Raw genomic sequence first — 24,244 nt, 5'->3', positions numbered from 1 at the left:
TAGATTACAGCCATATTAGAGTTTTGAAAAATAGAATGAGCTATCTTTTAGAGTGGTTTTAAACTTACAAAAGTCGTGCATGTATATGGTAGGTATTCAAACCATAAAAAAGAATGCCTAAAGTCCTATCCCCTTTAGGTGGGTGCTTTTCATAGTATTTTTGAGAATCTTTCCAGAAGTTTTTATACATATACAGATGTGTAACTAATCCTTTTTTATTCAAGTGAAAATTCTGTATCTTACTTTCTTAACAATTTATATTAAGAACATTTTCTCATTAACACATAGTATTTTTAAAACCATTGTATATATTTTCACTGTATGGCTGTATCTTCATTTCTTTAGCCAGTTCCATGTTAATAGACACTAAGTTGTTTGTATTCTTTTGCCATTACAAATAATGGCAAACTGGATATCCTGCCGTATATATATTTCTGCACTCTGACATAAGTTTTTATCAATAGCATAAATTTCTGGAAGTTCATTGCTGGATCAAAGAGACTGTACATTTTACCAGGTAACACACTCATCAAGATTAGATAATCTTTTAGGTTCTTTCAGTTTTAACATGCTGTGAATTTGAAAACAATGAATTAAATTTCATGGAAGTAATTATTTTAAAATGCATTTGTCTTTTTTGTATGTAGTCTCAAAAACATAAATATAAAGTCCTTTTCCGGGAACCGGATACCTGGTGGAAATTCAAACCAAAGGAACTTGCAAGGTAAAACTTGGAGTTTATCTAACATGTTTTTAATTTCATGAGAGTGATAGAAAGTCCATCTAGATTTTTTTCCCCTTGTAAATAATGAACGAAACAAAATGTATTAGATTGCGGCTTTGCCACTTAAAAATTGATAACAAATTTTGTATTGCCTATAGGCTTTCTTTTTTCAGTTTGTGAAGAATTTGTCTTTTTCTTCCTAAATTGTTAATTAGCAGTCAGGAAAATTCCAATTGTCTTATATAGTCAGTACTTTATTACTTATTAATAATATAATGTCAATATCTGAAACTAGAAGAGATTCTAGGATTTGGCAAACCTGAACCATGTGCTACTGGCAGGAACAAATTGTTGTAGCTGCCTAGTGACTCACAATGCTGGAAGGAAGTGAGGAGGTATAAATGGAAAAGGTAGCAAATGTTCAGTTGTCCAGGTTTTTCACTTCCCACTCTGCTTTCCCCCCAAGGTTATACTTTTTTCTTTGATTGTTTGACTTGGATAAAAATGTTAATTCAGGACATGGACATACAGTGTATTTTGTTTTGTGCTCTGTATTCCCTTAGAGATAGCCCTAAATTAATTTTGGTCAGAGTATTTTCTCCATGGTAATTTAAACTAATGTCAGTACTAAATAAAGGACAACCTAACTTTAGGACATTCACAATGTTGTGCAACCATCACCACTGTTTAATTAATGAACGTTTTCATTACCTCAACAAAGAAACCCTGTATTTGCTATTAGTCACTCCCAATTCCCCTTTCCCTTGGCAACTACTAATCCGCTTTTCTGTCTCTATCAATTTGCCTATTCCAGACATTTCATATAAATGGGATCATACAATATGTGACCTTTTGTGTCTGACATCTTCACTTAGCATAATGTTTTCAAGGTTCACCCATGTTGGAGCATGTATCAGTACTTCATTCCTTTTTATTACCCTTTTGATACATTACTAGATTTGGTTTTCTAATATTTCATTTAGGATTTTTGCATCTGTATGAATGAGTGAGATTGACTTACAGTTTTTTCTTCTTTGCCCTGTCTTGCCTGGTTTTGGTATAATGGTTTTAGGTTCATAAGATTAGTTGGGAAGTATTTCTTCTCTTTTCTGAGTTTATGTAAGTTTGAATGTTTGATAGAATTTACTTATGAAACTGTCTGGATCCTCTATTTTCTTTGTGAGAAGTTTCCATTGGAATTTGTCCATTATACCAAAGTTTTCAAATTTATTAAGACCGTTTATGGGACTTCCCTGATGGCTCAATGGTTAAGAATCTGCCTGCCAATGCAGGGGACACGGGTCCAAGCCCTGGTCCGGGAAGATCCCACATGCCGCAGAGCAGCTAAGCCCGTGTGCCACGACTACTGAGCCTGCGCTCTAGAGCCCGCGAGCCACAAATACTGAGCCCTCATGCCACAATTACTGAAGCTCACGTGACTAGAGCCCATGCTCCGTAACAAGAGAAACCACCGCAATGAGAAGCCTGCGTACCGCAATGAAGAGTAGCCCCCACTCCCCGTAGCTAGAGAAAGCCCATGTACAGCAACAAAGACCCAACGCAACCAAAAAATTAAATAAGTAAATAAATAAATAAAACAAAAATCTTTTTATTAAAACTCTTGTAGTATTCCCTTACCATTTACATCTCTGCTGCATCTATACTTCTCAATCCTAATGTGTTTATGTGTATCTTCTTTTTTTTCTTGATTATTCTTAGCAGAGATCAGATTTTTGTGTTTTTATAAATTTATTTATTTATTTGTTTTTATTTTTGGCTGTGTTGGGTCTTCGTTGCTGTGCACGGGCCTTATCTAGTTGCAGCAAGTGGGGGCTACTCTTCATTGCGGTGCGCAGACTTCTCATTGTCGTGGTTTCTCTTGTTGCAGAGCATGGGCTCTAGGCACGCGGGCTTCAGTAGTTGTGGCACGAGGGCTCAGTAGTTGTGGCTTGCGGGCTCTAGAGCGCAGGCTCAGTAGTTGTGGCACACGGGCTTAGCTGCTCTGCGGCATGTGAGATCTTCCCGGACCAGGGATCAAACCTGTGTCTCCTGCATTGGCAGGCGGATTCTTAACCACTGTGCCACCAGGGAAGCCCGAGATCAGATTTTTTATTAGCCTTTTCAAATAGACATCTTTCTGCTTTGTTGATCTTTCTATTATAAGTTTGTTTTATGTTTCATTCATTTCTGCTTCTTTTATTCTACTTTCTTTGCTTTAAAAAAATCTATTTTGCTTTGTTTATTCTTTTTTTTTTTTTAGCTGCATTGGGTCTTCGTTGCAGTGCGCGGGCTTCTCATTGCAGTGGCTTCTCTTGTTGGGGAGCACGGGCTCTAGGCTCATGGGCTTCAGTAGTTGTGGCATGTGGGCTCAGTAGTTGTGGCTCTTGGCCTCTAGAGCATGGGCTCAGTAGTTGTAGTGCACGGGCTTAGTTGCTCCACGGCATGTGGGATCTTCCTGGACCAGGGCTTGAACCTGTGTCCCTTGCATTGGCAGGCAGATTCTTAACCACCGAGCCACCAACAAAGCCCTAGATCATTTTCTAATATGAGCATTTAATGCTATAAATTTCCCTAAGTATCATGTTAGATGCTCCTAGAATTTTAGTATGTAATATCTTCATTTTATCATTTATTTTCTAGTTTACATTACTGTTACTTTAATTCTTTAACCCTTGGGTTGTTTAGAACTATGTTTTAAATTTTGGAACAGATGGTTTTAAAATTTATCTTTTCCAAAAAATTGGTTTTCAACTTTACTGTAGTAGATAAGATTGTGCAGTTTGTATGATACTAATTCTCTGATATTTTTAAAGATGTGTTTCACTAGTTCATTGTCAATTTTTTATAAATGTTCATATTTGCTTGATAAGAATGTATAACAGTTGTAGTATATTAATATATCATTAAATCATGCTTATTCTTTTGCTTGTATCTGTAGCTTTACTTTTCAGAAAATTTTGCTTGATGGATTAATGTTTAAGAGAGGGATGAGAAAATGTACTATGGGAGAGGTGTTGATACCTCCCTCTATTATGTTGATTATGTCAGTTTTTCCTTATAATTCTGCCCATTTTTGCTTTAAATATACTGAGGATATTTTTTGAAGTGCATATAAGCTTAAGATTTTTATATCACTCTAATTGAACCTTTTATCCTTGTCTAGTAATTTTCTTTTATTAATATTAATTTTTGTTATAAAATCTAATTTGTCTAATATAAATAGAACTATACCAGTTCTTTAGTTAATATTTGAGTGTTATTTCTTTTTCTATACTTTTTCTTTCAACCTTCAGTATCTTTGTGTTTAGGTGTACCTCTTATAACCAGTATGGCTGGGTTTTAAAAAATTCACTCTATCTTTGGCTTTTAATTGATAAGCTTAGTTCTTTTACAGTTATTTTGGGTATTCATATAATTGGTCTTGTTTCTTGCTGTCTCTCTCTGTACTTTTTATTTACCTCACCTTTTCTGTGGTTGTTATTTCTCCTATCACAGAAAATTATATATTTGATTTTTTTCCTCCTGTCTTGCCTTTTTTGGATTTTTTTAATTGAATGCAAATTTTCTTACTCGTTTTTTCCTTCTCTACTAATTTGGAGATTATAGACACTTTCTAAACTCTTTTTTTTTTTTTTTTAGGTAAGCGGGCCTCTCACTGTTGTGGTCTCTTCCGTTGCGGAACACAGGCTCCAGACGCGTAGGCTCAGCGGCCATGGCTCATGGGCCCAGCCGCTCCGCGGCATGTGGGATCTTCCCAGACCGGGGCACGAACCCGTGTCCCCTGCATTGGCAGGCAGACTCTCAACCACTGCGCCACCAGGGAAGCCCTCTAAACTCTTTTAGTGGTTACATTAAAAGTTTTATCATGCAAACTATTTTCCTAGCTTTCCTCTTCACAAATACAAGGCCTTTCAAACATGTTAACTCTGATACTTACCTCCCTTCCAACTTACATGCTGTGATTATCTGGAATGTACAGATGGTGTTTGTTTTCACTCGTGTAGTTATTTGTGCTGTGTGTAGTGTTTTGTGCTTAATTTTCCTTTCATTGTAGGTCTTTCATCTGAGAATTTCCTTCTGCCTGACATTCATCTTTTAAGATTTTCTTTACATTGTAGACCAGTTTCATGTCAATCTCTTTTTTTTCTTTTTTTTTTAAATCTGAAAATCCTTTTATTGTCCTCATTCTTATAAGATACTTTTGCTGAGTGTATATATCCTAGATTGACAGTTTCTGTTATTGATGATGACATTTGTCCATTATTATTGTTGTCAGGTGTAATTCTAATAGTTGGTTTCTTTGTAGATGATTAGTTTTTTAAAATTTCTAGTTGTTTTTAATATTATCTCTATCTTTAGTGAATGACAATATCAGTACTGTGTTTCTAGTTGTAGATTTCTTATTTATCTTGCTTAAGATTTGTTGGATTTGTGAGGTTAGGAGATTGATGTCTTTCATCAGTTCTGGAACATTCTCAGCCATTTTTCTTTAAATTGCTTCTGTCCCACGTACTCTCTCTTCTCTTTCTGGGACTTGGATTAGATGTATACTAGACCTCTTTGCTCTGTCCTCTATGTCTATGTCTCTTAACCTCTCTTTCATATTTTCTATCTCTTTGCTTTTCTGTCATCTGAAACCAGACAAGACTGAGGTATTTAAATATGAAAGCCAGATTTCCCCAGGTGGCAAATGCTAATATTAGCCCCGGGATCCAGACACTAAATGTTGGATCCAGCCTGAGATAGGAGAGTTTCAACTGGGATGTTTTCATTAAGACAAGACCCTTGAAGGACTAAAGCATACCATCTTGCCTCCAGGCAGATGCAAATTCAGATGCTGTATGAATGAAAGCACCCCCAGTTTAAGGCCTAAGGATTCCCATATATTAGATTCAACTAAGTGTGAGCTCATAAACAAAAACAAAGGAATAAGCTACCATGAATGAAAGCACAAATATAACAAACTTCATATTTGGACATCCGGAGACTTCAAATACTAGGACTGTTTTTTCTTTACTTGAACTTAAAATGTGTTAAAGTGTGTGTCTGCTTTAATTTGTATGGGATCCAGTTTTACTGTAATAGGAGTGTCCTTTGGCACATCTAGTCTGCTGTACTGGCATAAGTGGAAGCCTCTGTAGTGGAATTTTTTTAGTCACTAGTTAATAATTAATCAATTGAAATGATGGTCATGTTCGTATGAGATTTTTTTGTCAGAGCTTGAGAATAACTTCTCTTAAAGTTACTAAGATCTGCTGGTTTTTTCCAAGTTGATGAAGGATGTTTGGAAAAGATTGTATGGCATGATTAAGAAAATGGTGATTTAGGACATTCTGAATAAAATGAAACTTAGAATCAAATAGTTTATATTGTGTCATAATAAACCAGTTTTGATATTTTTATATATTAGAAATGTATCATTGTTTCTCTTAACATTATATGAGCTGATTTTTTAAAAACTTAATTACCAATGTTCCTTCTACCCTTTTTTTCCCCTGGAATTTTTAGGCGTAATATTCATGGGATAAGCAAAGAAAAAATAACAAGAATGTTGGAACACTATCAACGTTTTGTTTCAGTGCCCATAATCATGAGTTCTTCAGTTCCAGAGAAAATGGAACGTATCGAGTTGTGTGCATATTCTTGTGACAGAAGTACTAGGTAGGTTAAAGTCTCTATGTACAGAAATTCAATTTAAAAACTTAATTTTAAAAAATCTGATAATTTAGGAACTTCTAAAATCACTGCCAAATAACTTTAAAAATAAGGTAGGCATTTGTTGTTTGTAGGGTTTAGGTATAGTCTTACCTGGAACAGGATATATATGGTTAGCAAGAGAAGTAAAAGTTTATGTGGGTGATGACATACATGGGGGTTTCATTGTCTTTTGGTTTATGTAGGTCCCTGTTTACACTATGAATACTCCGGCCTTCTTTATTTAACTTGCTGCTATTCCAGTATTTATCTGTTACATTATCTACCCTCTATTGTTATTTTGTATATAGTCACATTACTTCTTAATTTTCTTAGGTATTAATAAAAATACTCTTTCAAGCTAGTATCGTAAAAATGTATTATGCATGGTATACTTTTACTAAGTAATAACAAGTCACAACCTTTTGAAAGTTTGCAATTCAGGATAGTACTGATTATGTTAAAAACATTTAGGATACATAAACAATTGAATCAATAAGTGAGTAAAGAAGAGTCTTAAATATAGAGTTCTGAATTGCTCACATTTTTTGATGATTAGGGATGAGAGACCCTTTTAAAAAGGAGTTGGGAAAAGAAAATTCACAAATGCTCTTTTATTGAGGAGCAGTATTGCAAAGTGGTTAAGAATGTGGGCTCCTTAGCTGTATTTCCTGGCTTCAAATCCCAAAGATTTGTCAGATCTTTGACAAATTATAAAATCTCTCTATACTTCGGCTCCTCATTTGCAAAATGGCAATAGTAACACTTTGCTTATAAGGATCTCATAAGGATTATGAATTAATACTTGTGAAGAACTTATAATATACTATCATCTGGTGTATAGAAAACTGAATGTTAGGTGTGATTTCACTTAGGAAGACTTCATGGGATAGTTGGGACTTTGAGAACTCCTGCAATAAAGAAAGAAAGGAAGATGAGTTGTTAAATAAGGAAAATGCACTGAAGTTAAAAGTATAATGATTCGGCAAAAGTGCTCTGAGCCTGAAATTAACATCGAGGATGGCTTTAAAAAATTTAGCAAGTGACATCTCAAATGAGAGCTGTCCTCCCTTTCTCTCATTTCACTTAATTGTGCAGATCATGTTGGTTGACTCTTTGAGACTTTGTAAATCAATCTTAAGCATTTTCCTCTGCAACAAATGACAGGTGGTATAGAGGCAGACCTAGTTTCACATATATTAAGCTTAAATAGGTTGGAAAGGAGCTAGGGAGGTGTCCTCTTCTGGGAACAAATTTAGAACCTTAACTTTAATATTTAATGCATAATAAACACCTTAACTGAAAATCTCATGTTAATTATTCAATTTGAAAAAATCTGAGTGCTTCTTGTATGCCAAGCGTTGTGCTAGGTGTTGGGATTACAATAAAGTGATGTGTTCATAGTGTATTAAGGAAGGATCAAGTGTCTCGTCTTTCAGTTGAATGATTCTTTAAATCATAATATTAATGGCAACATTAAGAGATTTCCTTATAATACTTAAAAACAGATCTTACAGCCCAAGAGACAATGAAGATATTGCCTCTGAAAAAGAAGAAAATGTTTTATCCTCGTCTCTGAAGCATCCAGAGTTAATTGAAGAGAAGAAACATGATGTGACCAAAGAAAATTTGTTACCTGAGAATGTTACATATCTCCCTAATGCAGATTTAAACAACGGAAAAAAAGAAATAATTGGTATGAATCCTAACATTCAGAATGCTTTCATTCAGGAAGCTCCAGACATTTATTTTTCTGATTCTGAAAGCAAAGAACGAGCAACAGACAAAAGTAAAAAAGAAGAACCAGTAGAAATGGCTCCTGAAAAAGAGTGTAGTAAAACCAATTCAGATAGTTTTGTAGAGAGAATATCACCAGGTATTTGCTATGGTGGAAATAATCAAGAAGACTGTGGTCTTTCAAATACTGTACCACTTCAAAATGAAAAATCTTCATCTAGTGAAACGCTGGAAGAAAGAGCAGGAGTAAAGAAAAAAGCCTTTGGAAAACAAAAAAGCAAATCAACTTCGGAAAAGTTCCCAAGACAAGAGCTGTCTTTTGTTGGTGACTGGCCAGTTGATAAGTCTATCGGTCAGAGGACAAAAAGGAACCGAAAAACTGAAAAAGCTTTATCTATACAAAGTGACAAAAAGTATAATTGCCCTCAGTCACATAAAGTATTAGACAGTAGTTTATCTGTGAGTATAGATTGTATCCAGCCACGAGGATCTCCACATGAAAACGTAGAGGATGACAGCAAGTCACAGTGTGATGATGCCTCAGAATCTTTCAATAGCTGTAAATATGGTACTTATAAAAATACTGAAAAAGACTCATTCAACATTGTGGGTGCCTGGCCTTCATCTGATTCTTTAGCTCAGAGAGAGCACAGATCAAGAATGCCAAAGGCTGGCTTAAATGAACCCAACCTAGAATTTGGAACTAACAACAGTATGAATGAAATGTCCTTATATACAGCACATGAGGCCTGTTGGGGCACAAGCCCTGAAGAGCTAAAAACATTGGGTAGTTCTACTCGAGGAAGTTCTGAAATGCTGCCCAATGAAATGACTTGTGAGAATAAAACTTGTCCAAGTAAAAAGATTCATAGGCAGCACACATTGTCTCTTACTTTTACCAATAGTGTGCCAACTGCTCCTGGAGGAGTGGGACCACAAACTTTAGCTGAATTTCAAGAAGAAAAGACTAAAGAAGTCCCTGGAATAGAAGTAGGCAAGTGTACTCAGACTGAACCACAGGATTTTGCTCTCTTATGGAAAATAGAAAAGAATAAAATTGGTGTTTCAGATTCTCTGAGAGTATTAACAGGAAGATTAGATGGATTTAAACCGAAAGCTTTCAATATTAACACAAAATTAGATGTTCAAGAAACAATTCCATATAGGGTAATGTATGACAAAAGCACATATGTTGAAGAAAGTGAGCTTACCAGTGCTGATGAATCTGAAAATCTTAACATTCTTTGTAAACTATTTGGATCGTTTTCATTAGAAGCCCTAAAAGACCTATATGAGAGGTGTAACAAAGATATTATTTGGGCCACAAGCCTTTTATTGGATTCTGAAACTAAATTATGTGAGGATACTGAATTTGAGAATATAGAAAAGTCATATGATGAAGCACAAATTGGGCCATTTTCTCTGGGACTGAATTTGAAGGAAATTATTAGCCAAAGAGGAAGCTTAGAGGAGTCTAATTCTTCTGTGCCAGAATTTAGCCATGGAATTGGTATCAGTAACACTAACGTACAGTCTACCTGTAATTCAGAAAAGGAAAACTTAGAGCAGGCAGAAATAAAAGCTATAACTACTGAAAAACCTGGATTAATAACAGGTATATTTCCTAATGTAGATCTCAAGAATAATAATGAAGTACTTCCTAATAGTCAGGCAGAACTTTCAGGTTTATATAATGTTAAGCAGTTTTTTCCAGGCACTCTAAAAGCTACTACCACTAAAAATGTGGGTGAAATGGAGAAGAATCCAGAAGTCACTGAGATTGGAGACAGTATACATTCTTCTTTGAATTTGTCTGATATTTTAAATTCTGTATCGAGCACTTCGGATCTTGAATTACATGAAGAAATTTATTTTACTGACTCTTTTGACATAAATAAAAGTGAAAATCTTCCAAAGGATTATGTGAAATTTCCAAACACAGAAGAATTTATGAATGAAGATGAACTGGAAGTGGAAAAAATTCTAATGTCAGGGAGTGCTTTGTCAGCTGAAGTTACTGAAGGAGATAAAACTGAGACGTTGAATCCCACGCCAGTGATGGCCAAATCGCTGACCATAGACTGTCTGGAATTGGCATTGCCCCCTGAACTGGCTTTTCAGCTCAATGAATTATTTGGCCCTGTTGGTATTGATTCAGGTAAGGAAAAAGTAAATTACTTATATGTGTATCTTTGTGTAAGTAGAATATAGATACAGGGTCTAGTTCAATTTTAAAATTATTTTATGTTACTAGAAGTGTAAAAGTAATTTGTTTTGCCTACCTTATTATTTTTGACACAGTGTATTTGTAGAAGATTTTTAAGTATATAATTTGAAGAAATAGTATTTAGACGGACTTTGTATTCATCTTGTGCATATACTGGAGTTTTCTCTGGTATTTACCTCATACTTATTTGCACAGATACATCTTTTTGAATCCTTTGGTGCTACTCCAGATACACTTAAGGCAAGATAATTCCTTAGAATACGCCTACTGGAAAGTCTTGACTAATGGAAATGAATATATTAAATATATTTAGTCTAATGGACATGAATAACTTAAATATATGAAACATAATATAATTGTACCTGCCAAGAAGTGTGAAAACAATGACATATTACATAAAAATATTCCAAGAGATTTAGAACTAGAGACATAGGTTAGTAATTAAAAATACAAATTAGTTTTATGATGCATAAGGTAGTTGAGTATGTTTTCTGCAAATGTATAATGAGTAATGATCATATTTTCTTTTCTTTTCTTCCCCCCCTCACAAGGGTCCCTAACAGTTGAGGACTGTGTGGTTCATATAGACCTGAATCTGGCTAAAGTGATTCATGAAAAATGGAAAGAATCTGTAATGGTTGGTAGGCTTCTTTTTAAAGAAAGCTCCTTTTGTGTACATTTTGTCACCTTTGCTCTTCAATAAAATCTGTTATATGAAAGATTCTATTGAATTTTGACTTTGAGAGAGAATTAATTTTACCAGTTAACAGGTTACTGATTTTTTTTTTCTCCTTCCAGTATTTTAGATTATTTCCAGACTGGCCAAATTATATAATTAATGACGGAGCTCAATATGATTGTTGATTTTTTTTTTTTAGGGAAAAAAATCATAAATAGTTTTTTACTCCTTAAAGACTTGCAGTGCTAATTAAGTTTCATAAACAGTTTTTAAAAAAATCACAGCATAAGAGCTCTATAAGTAGAAAAAATATATAGATGGAATCAATTTATAATTATATTTATCTACTTTTATTAGATTTAGCAAGAATGATTGATAGTTTTACAGGGAGAAATGATTACTAGAGAAAAATAATATAAGCTTGTTTTCTAATGCACCCTCCTTTGCCAATCCCGTTCTGCCTCTGTGTTTAGGAGCGACAAAGACAAGAAGAGGTATCCTGTGGCAAATTAATGCAAGGTAAAGCACATATTTTCACTTGTAATGTTCTTGTCTTGATGTTGAAACTTGGTGTGTGTGTATGAATTTTAACTCTTTTTTTTTTTTTTAAGTGTTTATGTATTTGGCTGCGCCAGGTCTTAGTTGTGGCATGCGGGATCTTTGTTGAGGTGTGCGGGATCTTTAGTTGCGGCGTGAGGGGTCTTTTAATTGTGGCATGCAGGCTCTTAGTTGTAGCATGCGGGATCTAGGTCCCTGACCAGGGATCGAACCTGGGCCCCCTGCACTGGGAGCAGGCCAGGGAAGTCCCTGAATCTTAACTCATTTTAAATATGCTTCCACAAAATATGTTACCCAAGAATTTTGATTTGCAAATAAAAGTTTTAACATTTAATATTGATACAAAAGAAAATAAAGCTTAAAGAAGAAAAAAGCCCCTATAATATCATTTAACTTTCAGTTAACACCTGAAAACTAACACAACATTATAAATCAACTACATTTCAATTGAAAAAAAAACAGGAGTGCTGTGGAACACCCAAGTTGTGCTCTAATGCACATAGTCAGGGTGTTTCCTGTTTATGATTTTGCTCTGAATGAAGGGAAACTTCTGGTTTGAGAGCAATAAAATATTCCTGTGGGGCTTCCCTGGTGGCGCAGTGGTTGAGAGTCCGCCTGCCGATTCAGGGGACACGGGTTCGTGCCCCGGTCCGGGAGGATCCCACATGCGGCGGAGCGGCTGGCCCCGTGAGCCATGGCCGCTGAGCCTGTGCGTCCGGAGCCTGTGCTCCGCAACGGGAGAGGCCACAACAGTGAGAGGCCCGCGTACCGCAAAAAAAAAAAATATATTCCTGTGTTTGAGAGCATCATTGAAATATTACTTGGTTTTTCAAATTTTTTATTGATGTTAATATAATTAGAGCACGAAAGTCAACCTGCTTTTTGATTACATCTGCCAAATTGAAAATAATTGATTCCAGAAGATTTCTTAGATAGCATTGTTGTAAGTGGTTAGTGCAGGGTGGCAGACCTGTTACAGGGTCCTCCTTTTGTGCCTGAGTTCCTCCAGATGCCTCTCTTGTCCACTCCATACCTAGGACTCCAGGTTGAAGATTGTTATAATGAAGATTCCTAACTTTAGTTCAGACCTGTGTTGTAGCTTCAAGAGCTAAAGCTGTTTGAGAGCTAGAAGTTCCCAAAGAGTATCAGAGTTATTCAGATGACAGTATTTGCTATTTCTTCACTCTCCAGGAAATCAAAGGAGTGTATCAGAATGTGGTGCTCTTAGAAAAGCTGAAATATTATACATTGTCTTGTTATTATGAATTTTTTAGAATGTTTAGTTCCTTCCTTATGTTGAATATCATTTGTTCAATATTTATTGTAGGCCTCCAGTGGGTTACAGATTTGCAGAAATATTCATCCTTTCAGTTCTTGGAGTGGCCAAGCAGAGCTGACCAAAGCTGCTCACTTCTGGCTGGCTGCAGCTTCCTCTGTTTACCAGTGTATATGTGTGTCACTGTTTTCTCTGTGTTGATGTGATATGAAAAAGAGTGGGGAAGCATTGAGTTGATTTACAGTAATACCCAGATCATTGTTCATTTGAATATTTCTACATTTATACTTGCTTGCGATTATGTGAAGATGTATTTTGCAACTTTGAAATACAACTTGGAATATTGTATTTATAAGCAAAGAGTAAAAAATCATGTTTTCTGGGTCTCTCTGAGGTAGATGTAACAGAATGAATAATGCCTAATTTGTACATTTATTGTTGGTGGTCTGACACTATTGATACTGCTTTTGTAGATCCTTCCCTGGTTGGGCATGTTGGTCTTGATAATCCAGAACAAAAATCATCTCAGAGAACGGGCAAAAAATTACTGAAGACTTTAGCAGCACCTGAAATGCAACCCTTATTGGATCATTGGAACACTCATACTAAAAAAGTATCACTCAGAGAAATAATGTCAGAAGAAATTGCCTTACAGGAAAAGCATGATTTGGTATGAGTTAGTATAAATATTAAGCCTTTGTCTCTGACTCTAATTTAATCATATGTTTACTTTTTGATTTTCATTTGATTCTACTTTTCCTAGTCTGAAATCATATTTTAACCTGATTGAAGTTAATGTTAAAATTGAAAAATGTTTTTAAATGTAGTTTGAAGTTGGAGGTCTTTGCTTCTGGAAAATTAGTTGATATTCTATAACAGTAAGCCAATTTATGTTAAATCTGTTGTTTTAGATTTAATTTTGCAGGTGTATGTATCTTATCTTTAACATTTACTTCTGCAATTTTTTAATTCTAGAAAAACATGAAAGAAATATTTCCTTTGAAGATAATTTCATTTATCATATAATAGCAAATGACACTCGCTATTAAAGAATTGTCCATCTTTGAAACAATTTTTTTAGAGAAAAATTTTAGAAACTTATGAATATGAAATTAAGTACTCTTATTTTTTATCTAACTTTTCAATTAAACAAGTTCAAACAGATATTTCACTTTGCTTTGAACTTAATTTTTGTTCTTTATTCAACATATCTAATTATATGATATGAAGCTGTAAGAGAATTTGGTTTATTTTGCATTTCTTTTTCTTAACCTTCCTTGGAATTCTGAAAATTAGTATTAGAGAATTTCAGAATCAAAAGGGAAAAGACCTTAGAGGTTATTTAGTCCAATTCTCAAGGAAAAAAAATTTCTTAGTTGGTGATCTTAAAGCATTTTACCCTCTTTTTTCACTCATTTGACTGCTCAAAGGAACACCTTTATATTGGCTGAAATACATAGAATTGGGGCATAGAAGGAATGATGGGATTCTTCTACCTTCATATTTATCTCCCCCAGTTATCTTGTTAATTAAGTTGGAAATAAGCTACCATTACCATCTTTGCATGTTTACATAATCCAAAGAACAATCTCTTCAGTAGGATCTTATAATTTAGTGTTGTTTCAAATATCCTTCTTCAATTTACATATGTAATAAATTGGAGAAATAGATTTTCTTAAAAAATAAGGAAAGCCTAGAACTTATGCTCAAATGGTGTGACACTTTTTGTTGAAATGCCGTTTTCCTCTACTGAAACTTATCTTTATGGTTCTAACCTGCCTTTTAATCTCTTAGTATAATAATGAACAAAAAAGTTTCTTTGACTTTCCAACTTAAATTTTTTTTTTTTTTCCTATCAGTGATTTTTGCTTTTCTTTCCATGGATTTGGTAATAGAAGCTGTACTCTTCACCCTGAGGGTATTCCCCCTTAGAGCCTCAGTTAAGAGAATTTCTGGAGAAATTTCTCAGTAAGAGAATTTCCCAAAGGAGAAGTATCATTTAAATTCTTTTAAAGCAAAGCATATAAAATAAACATTAGGCATAATGTATGAATAGGATAATTAATTGTAACATGATTACGGTTATGAGTTTTCCGTTTATTGATGGGACCTTAGAATTTGTAGTTTAGAAACTCTATGATCTGGCAGATTGCTAGTAAATCTGATCACTGAATTTTTTAGTAAGGTCGGATTATAATGTATATCTTAAATAAGACGTGAATATTTAAAATTCTCGAGGTGGCTTGTTTTCATCACTCTTGTGATGTCTGATCACTCCTTTTTACTGGTCAGATTGTCACCTGTTGTGGTTCTTTTTTTATTGTTGTTTGGTGTTATAAATGGCCTAAATATGGTTAGGCTTCAAAACCATTAATTATTCCAGGATTTTCCTAAATTATTATAATTTTTGTATTTTCAGAGACACCTTTGAAATTTTATAGGAAGTTATTTTTCAGACATTAGGATTTTTGGAATAAACAAAAATATTACATAGTTAAATCACAATGTCAGTAAATTGTCTTAGAGTTAGAAATCACTTTAAGAATGATTACCATATTCCTCAATTAGAATTCAAATGGCACATTTTAGGAAAGCTCTTTCGGTTTGGCTATTTAAACAATCCAAATATGACTTTGAAAAAATAACAATTAGTAACAATTCTCATGCAATTACTTTGGAGTAAATATGTTTGTGAAAAAAAATTTTTAATGTGAATTTTAAGATTTTCTGTCAACCTGAATTTGCAACTTATTTGTACATTGTAGTTTCTACCCATTGAGGAGAATATGTTTTTGAGGACGTTGTTCACAGCAGCACACAGTGTCCCTTTAATGAGGACCCATGGGAGAAATTTCTCTCAGGTCTCAGTACCAGAAAAAGCTGTACTTCTCCTGAGCAACTGGTTTGTTTTTATTTTATGGACACTGAGAATCTTTGTTTCCCCCTTTGCTTTGGCCACTAAGAAGCTAAGAACTGAATTTGTGGCCCACCTTTAGCAATTGTACAGGATTTTGTGGCATGCATTTATATACTAATTTTACTTGCTAGCTTTATCCTATATTCTTACCTTTATTTTCTCTACTCTCTGACTTCATTTATTTATATCCTGTTTATATATATATATCTATATCCTTTTTTGTATAATATGATTGAATGTGTTGGGTGTGTATATGTGAGAGTATATATACACATGCACACACACATATATGTATATGTGTGATTGTGTGTATGTGTGTGTGTGTGTGTTAATGAACAGCTTCAAATACTTAGCAAAAAATGGGATATAAATAAATTGTGCAAGAATACTTATATTACTAATTTCAGCCTTTAATCAGTGAAGAAAGTCTGTGACTGCTTTTAAATTATTAGTCTTGTTGCAATAAAATAACCATGCTTTTGGGTCAGCATAACTAGTATTGTAAATTCCATCATAAAGATGGTTTTTGTCTTTTTTTTGTTTGTTTTAGAAAAGGGAGCCGCTTATATTTGAAAAAGATTGTGCCACTAAACTAAAGGAGAAGCAGCTCTTTAAGATATTTCCAGCCATTAACCAAAATTTTCTGGTGGACATTTTCAAGGACCACAAGTGAGTGCTAGAAGGATTGTGTGTAGTTTCTGTTGTGATGTCATTGAAAGCATATGTCATGCATTTTAATCTCTTATTTTTATTTTTCTGTTAACAAAAATAATATAGGTATATTATAAACCATTTAAATGCGATAATGTAGAAAGTGAGGAGTTTCTGTCAATTGGTTCATATTCCTCCTCAGTTTTTTCTCATATACATACACTAATGTATGTGTGTACATGTGTACCTATTTGCTTTTGTGTCTATATAAACACAAAAATAAGTTGTGTTTTATGTGCTATTTTGTAGTTTTACTGTTATTTATTTTTTCTGTCCATACTTTGTGATCTACTCTTTTCTTTTTAAAGTCTACAGAGTATTCCATAGTATTCTTAAGTGATTTCTTAAAGTACCGTAGTTTCTTTAAACATGTTCTGTTTATGGGCTTTTTGACTATAAGAAAAGGAAACCATGTTGCACTGAGTATCCTTGAACGTACATTTTTGTGTGCATGGGTGAATGTTATTGTAGGCTAGTTCCTAAAAGTGAAATTGCTGGTCCAGAGTGTGTATATTAAATTTTTTTACAGCTAATGCCAAATTTCCTTTTAAAAGGGCTTTCCAAAGCGAAAGAGAGGCATGGACATATATACAGTACCAAACGTAAGGTAGATAGATAGTGGGAAGCAGCCACATAGCACAGGGAGATCAGCTCGGTGCTTTGTGACCGCCTGGAGGGGTGGGATAGGGAGGGTAAGAGGGAGGGAGATGCAAGAGGGAAGGGATGTGGGAACAGATGTATATGTATGACTGATTCACTTTGTTATAAAGCAGAAACTAATAAAAAAAATAAAAAATAAAAAAATAAAAAAAATAAAAGGGCTTTCCATATTAGTTATATGCGCTGATAGCGTAACCTGCCCTGGATATTAAGAATCTTTAATTTGTTTTTTTTTTTTTTTTTTGCGGTATGCGGGCCTCTCACTGTCGTGGCCTCTCCCGTTGCGGAGCACAGGCTCCGGACACGCAGGCCCAGCGGCCATGGCTCACGGGCCCAGCTGCTCCGCGGCATATGGGATCCTCCCAGACCGGGGCACGAACCCGTATCCCCTGCATCGGCAGGCGGACTCTCAACCACTGCGCCACCAGGGAGGCCCAAGAATCTTTAATTTTTTTGCCAGTCTGGTGTGAAAAATATTTCATTGCTGTTTAAATTTTTATTTTCCTTATTACTACTGAGGTTGAGCTTTTTTTCCATTAATTTCTTTTTCTATTAATTGCTTACCCTTTGCCTGTCTTCCTTTTGGCTGTTTGTATTTCTTTCTAGATCTGTGAGAGCTCTTTATATATCATGTGTAGTTATCTTTGTTAATATAGATTATAGTAATTTTTCCTGATATAGCCATATACATATTTTAATTCATGTTTTATCAGAAAGTCTTTTCCCTTATTGGTTCTGGGTTTTATCACTTTTTAAGAAAATCTGTCCTACCCCAATATTATGAAAATATTTTCTGCAGTATTTTTAATAGTTAAATTTAAAAAGTTTATCTAGCATTTTTATGTGTATGGTATGAAGTAGAGTTTAACTTAATTGTTTTTTCCAAATGATTAACTGGATGAATAGGTCACCTTTACCCACTGATATAAAATAGAATTGCTAATATTTACTACATTCTCAAATATACATTTTCTTTTATAGACTCTTTGATTCCATTGAGCTATTTGGTCCTAAGTTTCCACCATCTTGTTTTAATTATTGTGGTGCTGTAGTGTGTTTTGATGCTTAGTATGTTAGGAATGCTTCTGGTTTGAGTAATACATACTCTCGATCTTAATGTATTCCTTAAATTCCTATTTTAGCAAGAGTTGTTTTAAATAGATGCCTTTTTAGAATCTTTGGAGAATCCAATATAGATTTTTTTCCTTTAGTTTATTAGTATACTTCATGGCAGTCACAGTAATTTCTGGAATAAAAAAATCTTTCAGGTTTTGTTTTTTTCCTTTAATGTAGTGTCGGAATTGATTTCAGGATTTTTGCAACAGTAGTTAAATGAGATAAGTCTGTGATATTCTGTTCCTGTGTTATCTTTGTCAGATTTTGGTATTAGGGTTTAATTTGGTGTTTGGCTTAATAAAAGAACCTGGCAAGACTGCCATTTTTCTCTGTGCTCTGGAAAGTTTAAATAAATTAGTACCTTGAAGGTTCTGGGGTTGTGCCTTTTTAGGGGGAAGGTCTCTTCACTTTTCTTTAGGGAGAACGTCTTTTCACTATCTTTTTAGGGGTATTGCTTTATTCAGGTGTTTGCTTTTTTTTTTTTTTTTTTTTTTGCGGTATGCGGGCCTCTCACTGTTGTGGCCTCTCCCGTTGCGGAGCACAGGCTCCAGACGCGCAGGCTCAGCGGCCATGGCTCACGGGCCCAGCCGCTCTGCGGCATGTGGAATCTTCCCGGACCGGGGCACGAACCCGTGTCCCCTGCATCGGCAGGCGGACTCTCAACCACTGTGCCATTAGGGAAGCCCAGATGTTTGCTTTTTTTCCATGAGTCTTTTCTGGTAGTTTGTCTTCTAGAAAATCATCAGGTTTATTATTGTTAAGTTGTATATAATATTCTGTGATAATTAAAAACATTATTTTGTATTTATCATGTCCTTTTTTCCTAATTTTTTTTTCTATTTTCTTTGTCATTGCTGTTTATCAGATTGGCCCTTTTAAAGAACAGGCTCTTGGTTTATTGATCAAAGTCTGTTTTATATTCTCTAATCATTTATTTTTGGTGATTCTTTTCTATTTTTGATGGTTCCTTTCTCTTTAAATTTGTTATGTTTTCAACTCTTTAGTTAGTTTGTTTCCTTTCAATCTTTAATAACAAATATACTTAAGGGTGTGAATTTTTTTCTGTATAATGTTCTTGATATATATGTAATGTTTTGATTTTGATATGTAGTATTTTCATTTTTTTTCTAAATAATCTCTGATTCACTTTGACTTTCTAATTTATCCAAGAGTTTTAGATTTTCTAAATGGTTTGATAGTTTGGTGGGGGGGGATTACTGTTTGTTTTGTTGTGTTGGGGTATAAGAATGCAGCCTGAAAGAGTCCTACTTTTTGGAAGTTAAGATTTCCTTTGTGGTTTAATACATGATCAGTTATTACAAATATTGCACAAAGTGCCTTTTTAAAAAAATATTTATTTACTTATTTATTTGGCTTCTTCGTGTCTTAGTTGTGGCATGCAGGATCTTTAGTTACAGCGTGCTGACTTCTCTCTAGTTCTGGCTCGCGGGCTGCAGAGCACGCAGGCTCAGTAGTTGCGGCACATGGGCTTAGTTACCCTGTGGCCTGTGGGATCTTAGTTCCCAACCAGGGATTGAACCCACGTCCCCTGCATTGGAACGTGGATTCGCAACCACTGGACCACCAGGAAAGTCCCTGAAAGTGCTTTTGAAAAAGAATATTCTCTGCTGAGTATGCAGAGTCCTAAGTATGTCACTTGAATCAAGTTTTTCATGGTATTATTTCAATCCACAATTTTTCTATTTATTTTTGCTACCTGTTTTCTTAGAGTTATGTGTTAAAATATCCCAAGGCACTGGGGGTTAGGAGGGTGGTGCTGGCACATGGTAACTCTCTTCTGTGGGGACCTAGGGCAAGAAGCCCTGATGTGAAATTACCCAGAGCTGTGGCTCCCCAGGCAAGGTAAGGAGACTGAGTGGAGTCCTTCCTCTCGATGCTCAGAGTGATTGGTCAGTCAGGCCCCTCGGGGCAGGTATTATGGTATTAAATGATTACCTCCATTTCTCTGACAACAGCTGGATAATTGTCTCAGTTACCATTAGCTTCAGTTTCACCCTGGTAAGAAGGGTAGGTTCATTCAGTTACTGCAGTATAGGCCTGCAGTGTCATCTTCCAGGGCCACGCACTGCTAACAGCACCTGTGGTGGAGACTGGCTTCCAGCCCTAGGAGTGGGCAAGCCAGGTGATTTTAAGAACTAGTTAGGGGCTTCCCTGGTGGCGCAGTGGTTGAGTCCACCTGCCGATGTGGGGGACGCGGGTTCGAGCCCTGGTCCAGGAGGATCCCACATGCCGTGGAGCGGCTGGGCCCGTGAGCCATGGCCGCTGAGCCTGCGCATCCGAAGCCTGTGCTCCGCAGCGGGAGAGGCCACAGCAGTGAGAGGCCCGCATAACGCAAAAAAAAAAAAAAAACTAGTTAGGATGTGGTTAATTTCTGGTAGCTTCTAGCCCCTAGAAACCCCTATTTGTTGAGCATATGTGAGGCGGCAAGATGAGAGTGCTCAAGGAGAATTGTTAGTCCCAAATGGTTCCCCTTCAAGGGTTGTCTTTAATAAATTGAAGAATAGCAAAATATCACAGTATTTTAGATAACTATTTATCACATTTCAAAAACAGTCCTTTGTGGTCAGCTGTTCATTATCTGGCCATGGAAAAGATCAGAGGCATAAATAGTCTGAAATAATGAGCAGTATAAAATCATTTATAATTTGCTTTGGAATGAGTTTCTTTGGATACGGGGACATTAGTGTTTCAGATGTTTGTCAATTTTTGTAGAATTTCATATTCCACATAATATAGTATCACCATGAAAATATGCCTAAATAATGTAGGGGTGGGAGGTAGGGTAGTGTTTTAGTTTTTCCTTTCTATATCCCTGCTTAGAATTTCTTTGACTAGAACGCCATGGTATAAGTAAAATGTAAAATTTGACAGGATAAAAATGTCAGTTTAAGGATTTATTGTCTGTTTTTGATGTTTGAAGGAAACTGAAACCATGTGTGAATCCAACAAGGGACTTAAGTATAGGTGATAAGATGAAAGAAAGATTTGTGGAAAATTTACCTGGAATAAAAGATAAGAAAATGAATTAATTATCAATATGTTACTTTTTGGTATTCATTTAAAAAATTAGTTCTTGAGAGCCTCTAACTTGACACTTTCCTTCTGTTCATTCTTGAGTCTTGAGATAAACAATGAGTGTTTAATTTTCATGTTTAAAACTCAGAAGTGAGCCAATTTTTCATATTCTTCTAAGATTTTGAAAGATTGCTTATGTTAATGTTTCCACATAACTTTTATTTTCATTTACTGACCTCGTATTTGTACTTCAACTCTCTACAGCTATTCGTTAGAACACACAGTGCAATTTCTAAATTGTGTTCTTGAAGGAGACCCTGTAAAAACAGTGGTAGCACAAGAGTTTGTTCACCAAAATGAGAATGTCACTTCTCATACTGCACAGAAGTCTAAGGAGAAAAAGGTATAGAGCTACTTAATTTTTTACAGTAATGGTAAATAATTGTGTTTGAAAATGTAATTGGTTTGTTAGATAGTTTAATGATTATTTCTCACCATTTTTCATAGACTGGAAATTTAACCACCAATAGCATATTTGGTTTAGAATATCTGTTTGCTCAAAATAGTGAATTTATAGCTGATTATATTTTTTTCTTTAAAGCCTTTGTGCACAACAAGCATTGGAATTTCTGTAACTTTTTATGTGTAGACTACACAGTAGAGTATGAGGCTTAATTGAATAGCAGTGGGTGTAATACGATGGGTCTTAGGGCATAAATAATGTGGGTGGAAATGTTCAGCCATTTGAGAAGCTACCAAGCATTTTCCCCAAATAGCTACGTTCTTTTACATTTCCATCAGCAGTGTGTGAGGGTTACAATTTCTCCACATCCTCTCTGACACTTGTTATCATCTGTCTTTTTGATTATAGCCATCCTAGTGGGTGTGAAGTTGTTTTATGGGTACCTGGGATTTGTTTTAATCAGGTATGGTCAGACACCCAGACATGGAAATGTTGTGAAGGAAGTTTATTATACTCACAGATCCCTAGGAGGCATGGCCCAAAGCCACATGAGGAAGCACCAGGGTCAAGGAGGCAAAGGAAGTAGGGGGGAAGTGTGGGCAAGAGCCTTTTTTGTGGTGTCTGCAGGAAGGACTGGGCAAGGCAGAGTAATAAGCAGGTTTAGGATGGACTAGTTTGAATAATTTCAGCAGGCTCTGGGGCATAGGAACTGTCCCTAGTTTTCTGGTACCTGGCTTCGGTGATCAGGGTATATAGATGGTAGTCAGAGAGTGAGAGCCCCATAAAGAAGGTGGTTGGGGGTATGGGCTCTAGATTGGATGGTTTGAATATATAAAGCATTCTAGCAAGTGAGTTGTTTCCTATCTCTAGGAATTAGCTAACCCCAAGGTGGTGGGTGCTGTGTCTCTGGGGGTTAGCAAGGCCCCAGATGTCAAATCATCAGAATACAGGAAATAAAACACGTGGCTAATACAGAAGTAGTATCTCATTGTGATTTTGATTTGCATTTCCCTGATTACTGGTGATGTTGAGCATCTTTTCATGTGCTTACTGGCCATTTGAATAACTTCTTTGAAGAAATGTCTATTAATATCCATTACCCATTACAGTTAAAAAAATTCTCCAGTTGTATGAATTTTTATATAGCCTACGTACAAGACCCTTATCAGACATATGACTTGCAGAATTTTTCCCGTTCCAAGGGTTGTCTTTTCACTTTTTTGATGATGTCCTTTGAAGCACAAAAATTTTAAAAATTGATCACGTGCAATTCATCTTTTTTCTTTTTATGGATGTACTTTTGGTGTCATATCTAAGAAACTATTGCCTAATCCAAGGTCATGAGGATTTACACCTGAGTTTTCTTCTAAGAGTTTTATAGTTTTAGTGTTTACATTTAGAGCTTTGATCTATTTTGGGTTAATTTTTATATATGGTGTGAGATAGGGGTCCAGGTTCATTCTTTTGCATGTGGATATCCAGTTGTCACAGCACCACTTGTTGCAAAGACTGCTTTTCCCCATTGAATTTTCTTAGCACCCTAGTTGAAAATGAATTGACTATAAATTTATCACTAGACTCTCAGTTTCATTCCATTGATCTGTATGTCTCTCATTATGCCAGTACCACAGTCTTGATTACTGTAGCTTTGTAGTAAGTTTTGAAATTGGGAAGTGTGAGTTTTCAACTGTTTTCAAGATTATTTTGTCTATTCTGGTCCTCTTGCATTTCCATGTGAATTTTAGGATCAGCTTGTCAATTTCTGCAAAGAAGCCAGTTGGAATTTTCATGGGGATTTTGTTGAGCCTATGGATCAATTTGAGGTGTATTGTGATCTTAACAATATTATCTTCCAGTTCATGAATATGGAGTACCTTTCGATTTATTTAGGTCCTCTTAATTTCATTCAACAGTGTGTTGTAGTTTTGAGTATAAGTTTTACATGCCTTTAAAAAAATTTATTTCTAAGCATTTTATTTTTTTGATGCTATTATAAATGAAATTGGTTTCTTAATTTTATTTTTGGATTGTACATTGCAAATACGTAGAAATACAATTGACTTTGTATATTAATCTTGTATTCATTTTAGGCTTTTTTTTCTTTTTTAAACAGTCCTCAATCATCCTGCTATACTTACTTATTAATAAGACTGCTCAGGGATAGTGGAGCACCACTTGTGTGTTGCCTTTTTTCTTTGAATATTTCACCATCACTTAGCTGATATGTAGAACTTAGGTAATTTTGGTTTTCATGTGATCTGTTAGTGTGTACACAGAGCAGGAACCAAGTGTACCACTGATGCCTGTGTTCATCATGGATAGGTGCAGTATATTATAAGCTTCAAGGAGTGTACAAGATGATGATGAGACCTTCAGTGCCAAACTGGGAATGAAGATTACTTTTTCACCTGATAATAGAGCAAGGCACTCTTGGTCATTATGGTGA

General features: G+C 35.3%; 1 protein-coding gene across 7 annotated transcripts in view; it reads left to right on the top strand.

Moving 5' to 3' along the window:
* N4BP2 (NEDD4 binding protein 2) overlaps positions 1-24,244 on the top strand; it is an 83,379-nt gene that overhangs the window by 46,060 nt on the left and 13,075 nt on the right. For 4 of the 7 annotated variants that reach the window (XM_060110772.1, XM_060110795.1, XM_060110787.1 and 1 more), the window contains 9 exons: positions 648-724; positions 6,233-6,385; positions 7,927-10,313; positions 10,934-11,019; positions 11,535-11,580; positions 13,369-13,565; positions 15,661-15,756; positions 16,363-16,481; positions 21,600-21,738. In XM_060110772.1, coding sequence (XP_059966755.1) covers positions 648-724; positions 6,233-6,385; positions 7,927-10,313; positions 10,934-11,019; positions 11,535-11,580; positions 13,369-13,565; positions 15,661-15,756; positions 16,363-16,481; positions 21,600-21,738 — 3,300 coding nt within the window. Of the gene's footprint in view, positions 1-647; positions 725-6,232; positions 6,386-7,926; positions 10,314-10,933; positions 11,024-11,534; positions 11,581-13,368; positions 13,566-15,660; positions 15,798-16,362; positions 16,482-21,599; positions 21,739-24,244 lie in introns of those variants that run through there. The other 3 variants (XM_060110778.1, XM_060110806.1, XM_060110815.1) reach the window with 3 other exon arrangements.

Source organism: Mesoplodon densirostris, chromosome 1, assembly GCF_025265405.1.
Source record: "Mesoplodon densirostris isolate mMesDen1 chromosome 1, mMesDen1 primary haplotype, whole genome shotgun sequence".
In the NCBI taxonomy this organism is placed as follows: Eukaryota; Metazoa; Chordata; class Mammalia; order Artiodactyla; family Ziphiidae; genus Mesoplodon; species Mesoplodon densirostris.
Note: the sequence above shows the minus strand (reverse complement) of the source record. Positions and strands in the feature narration are given on the sequence as shown.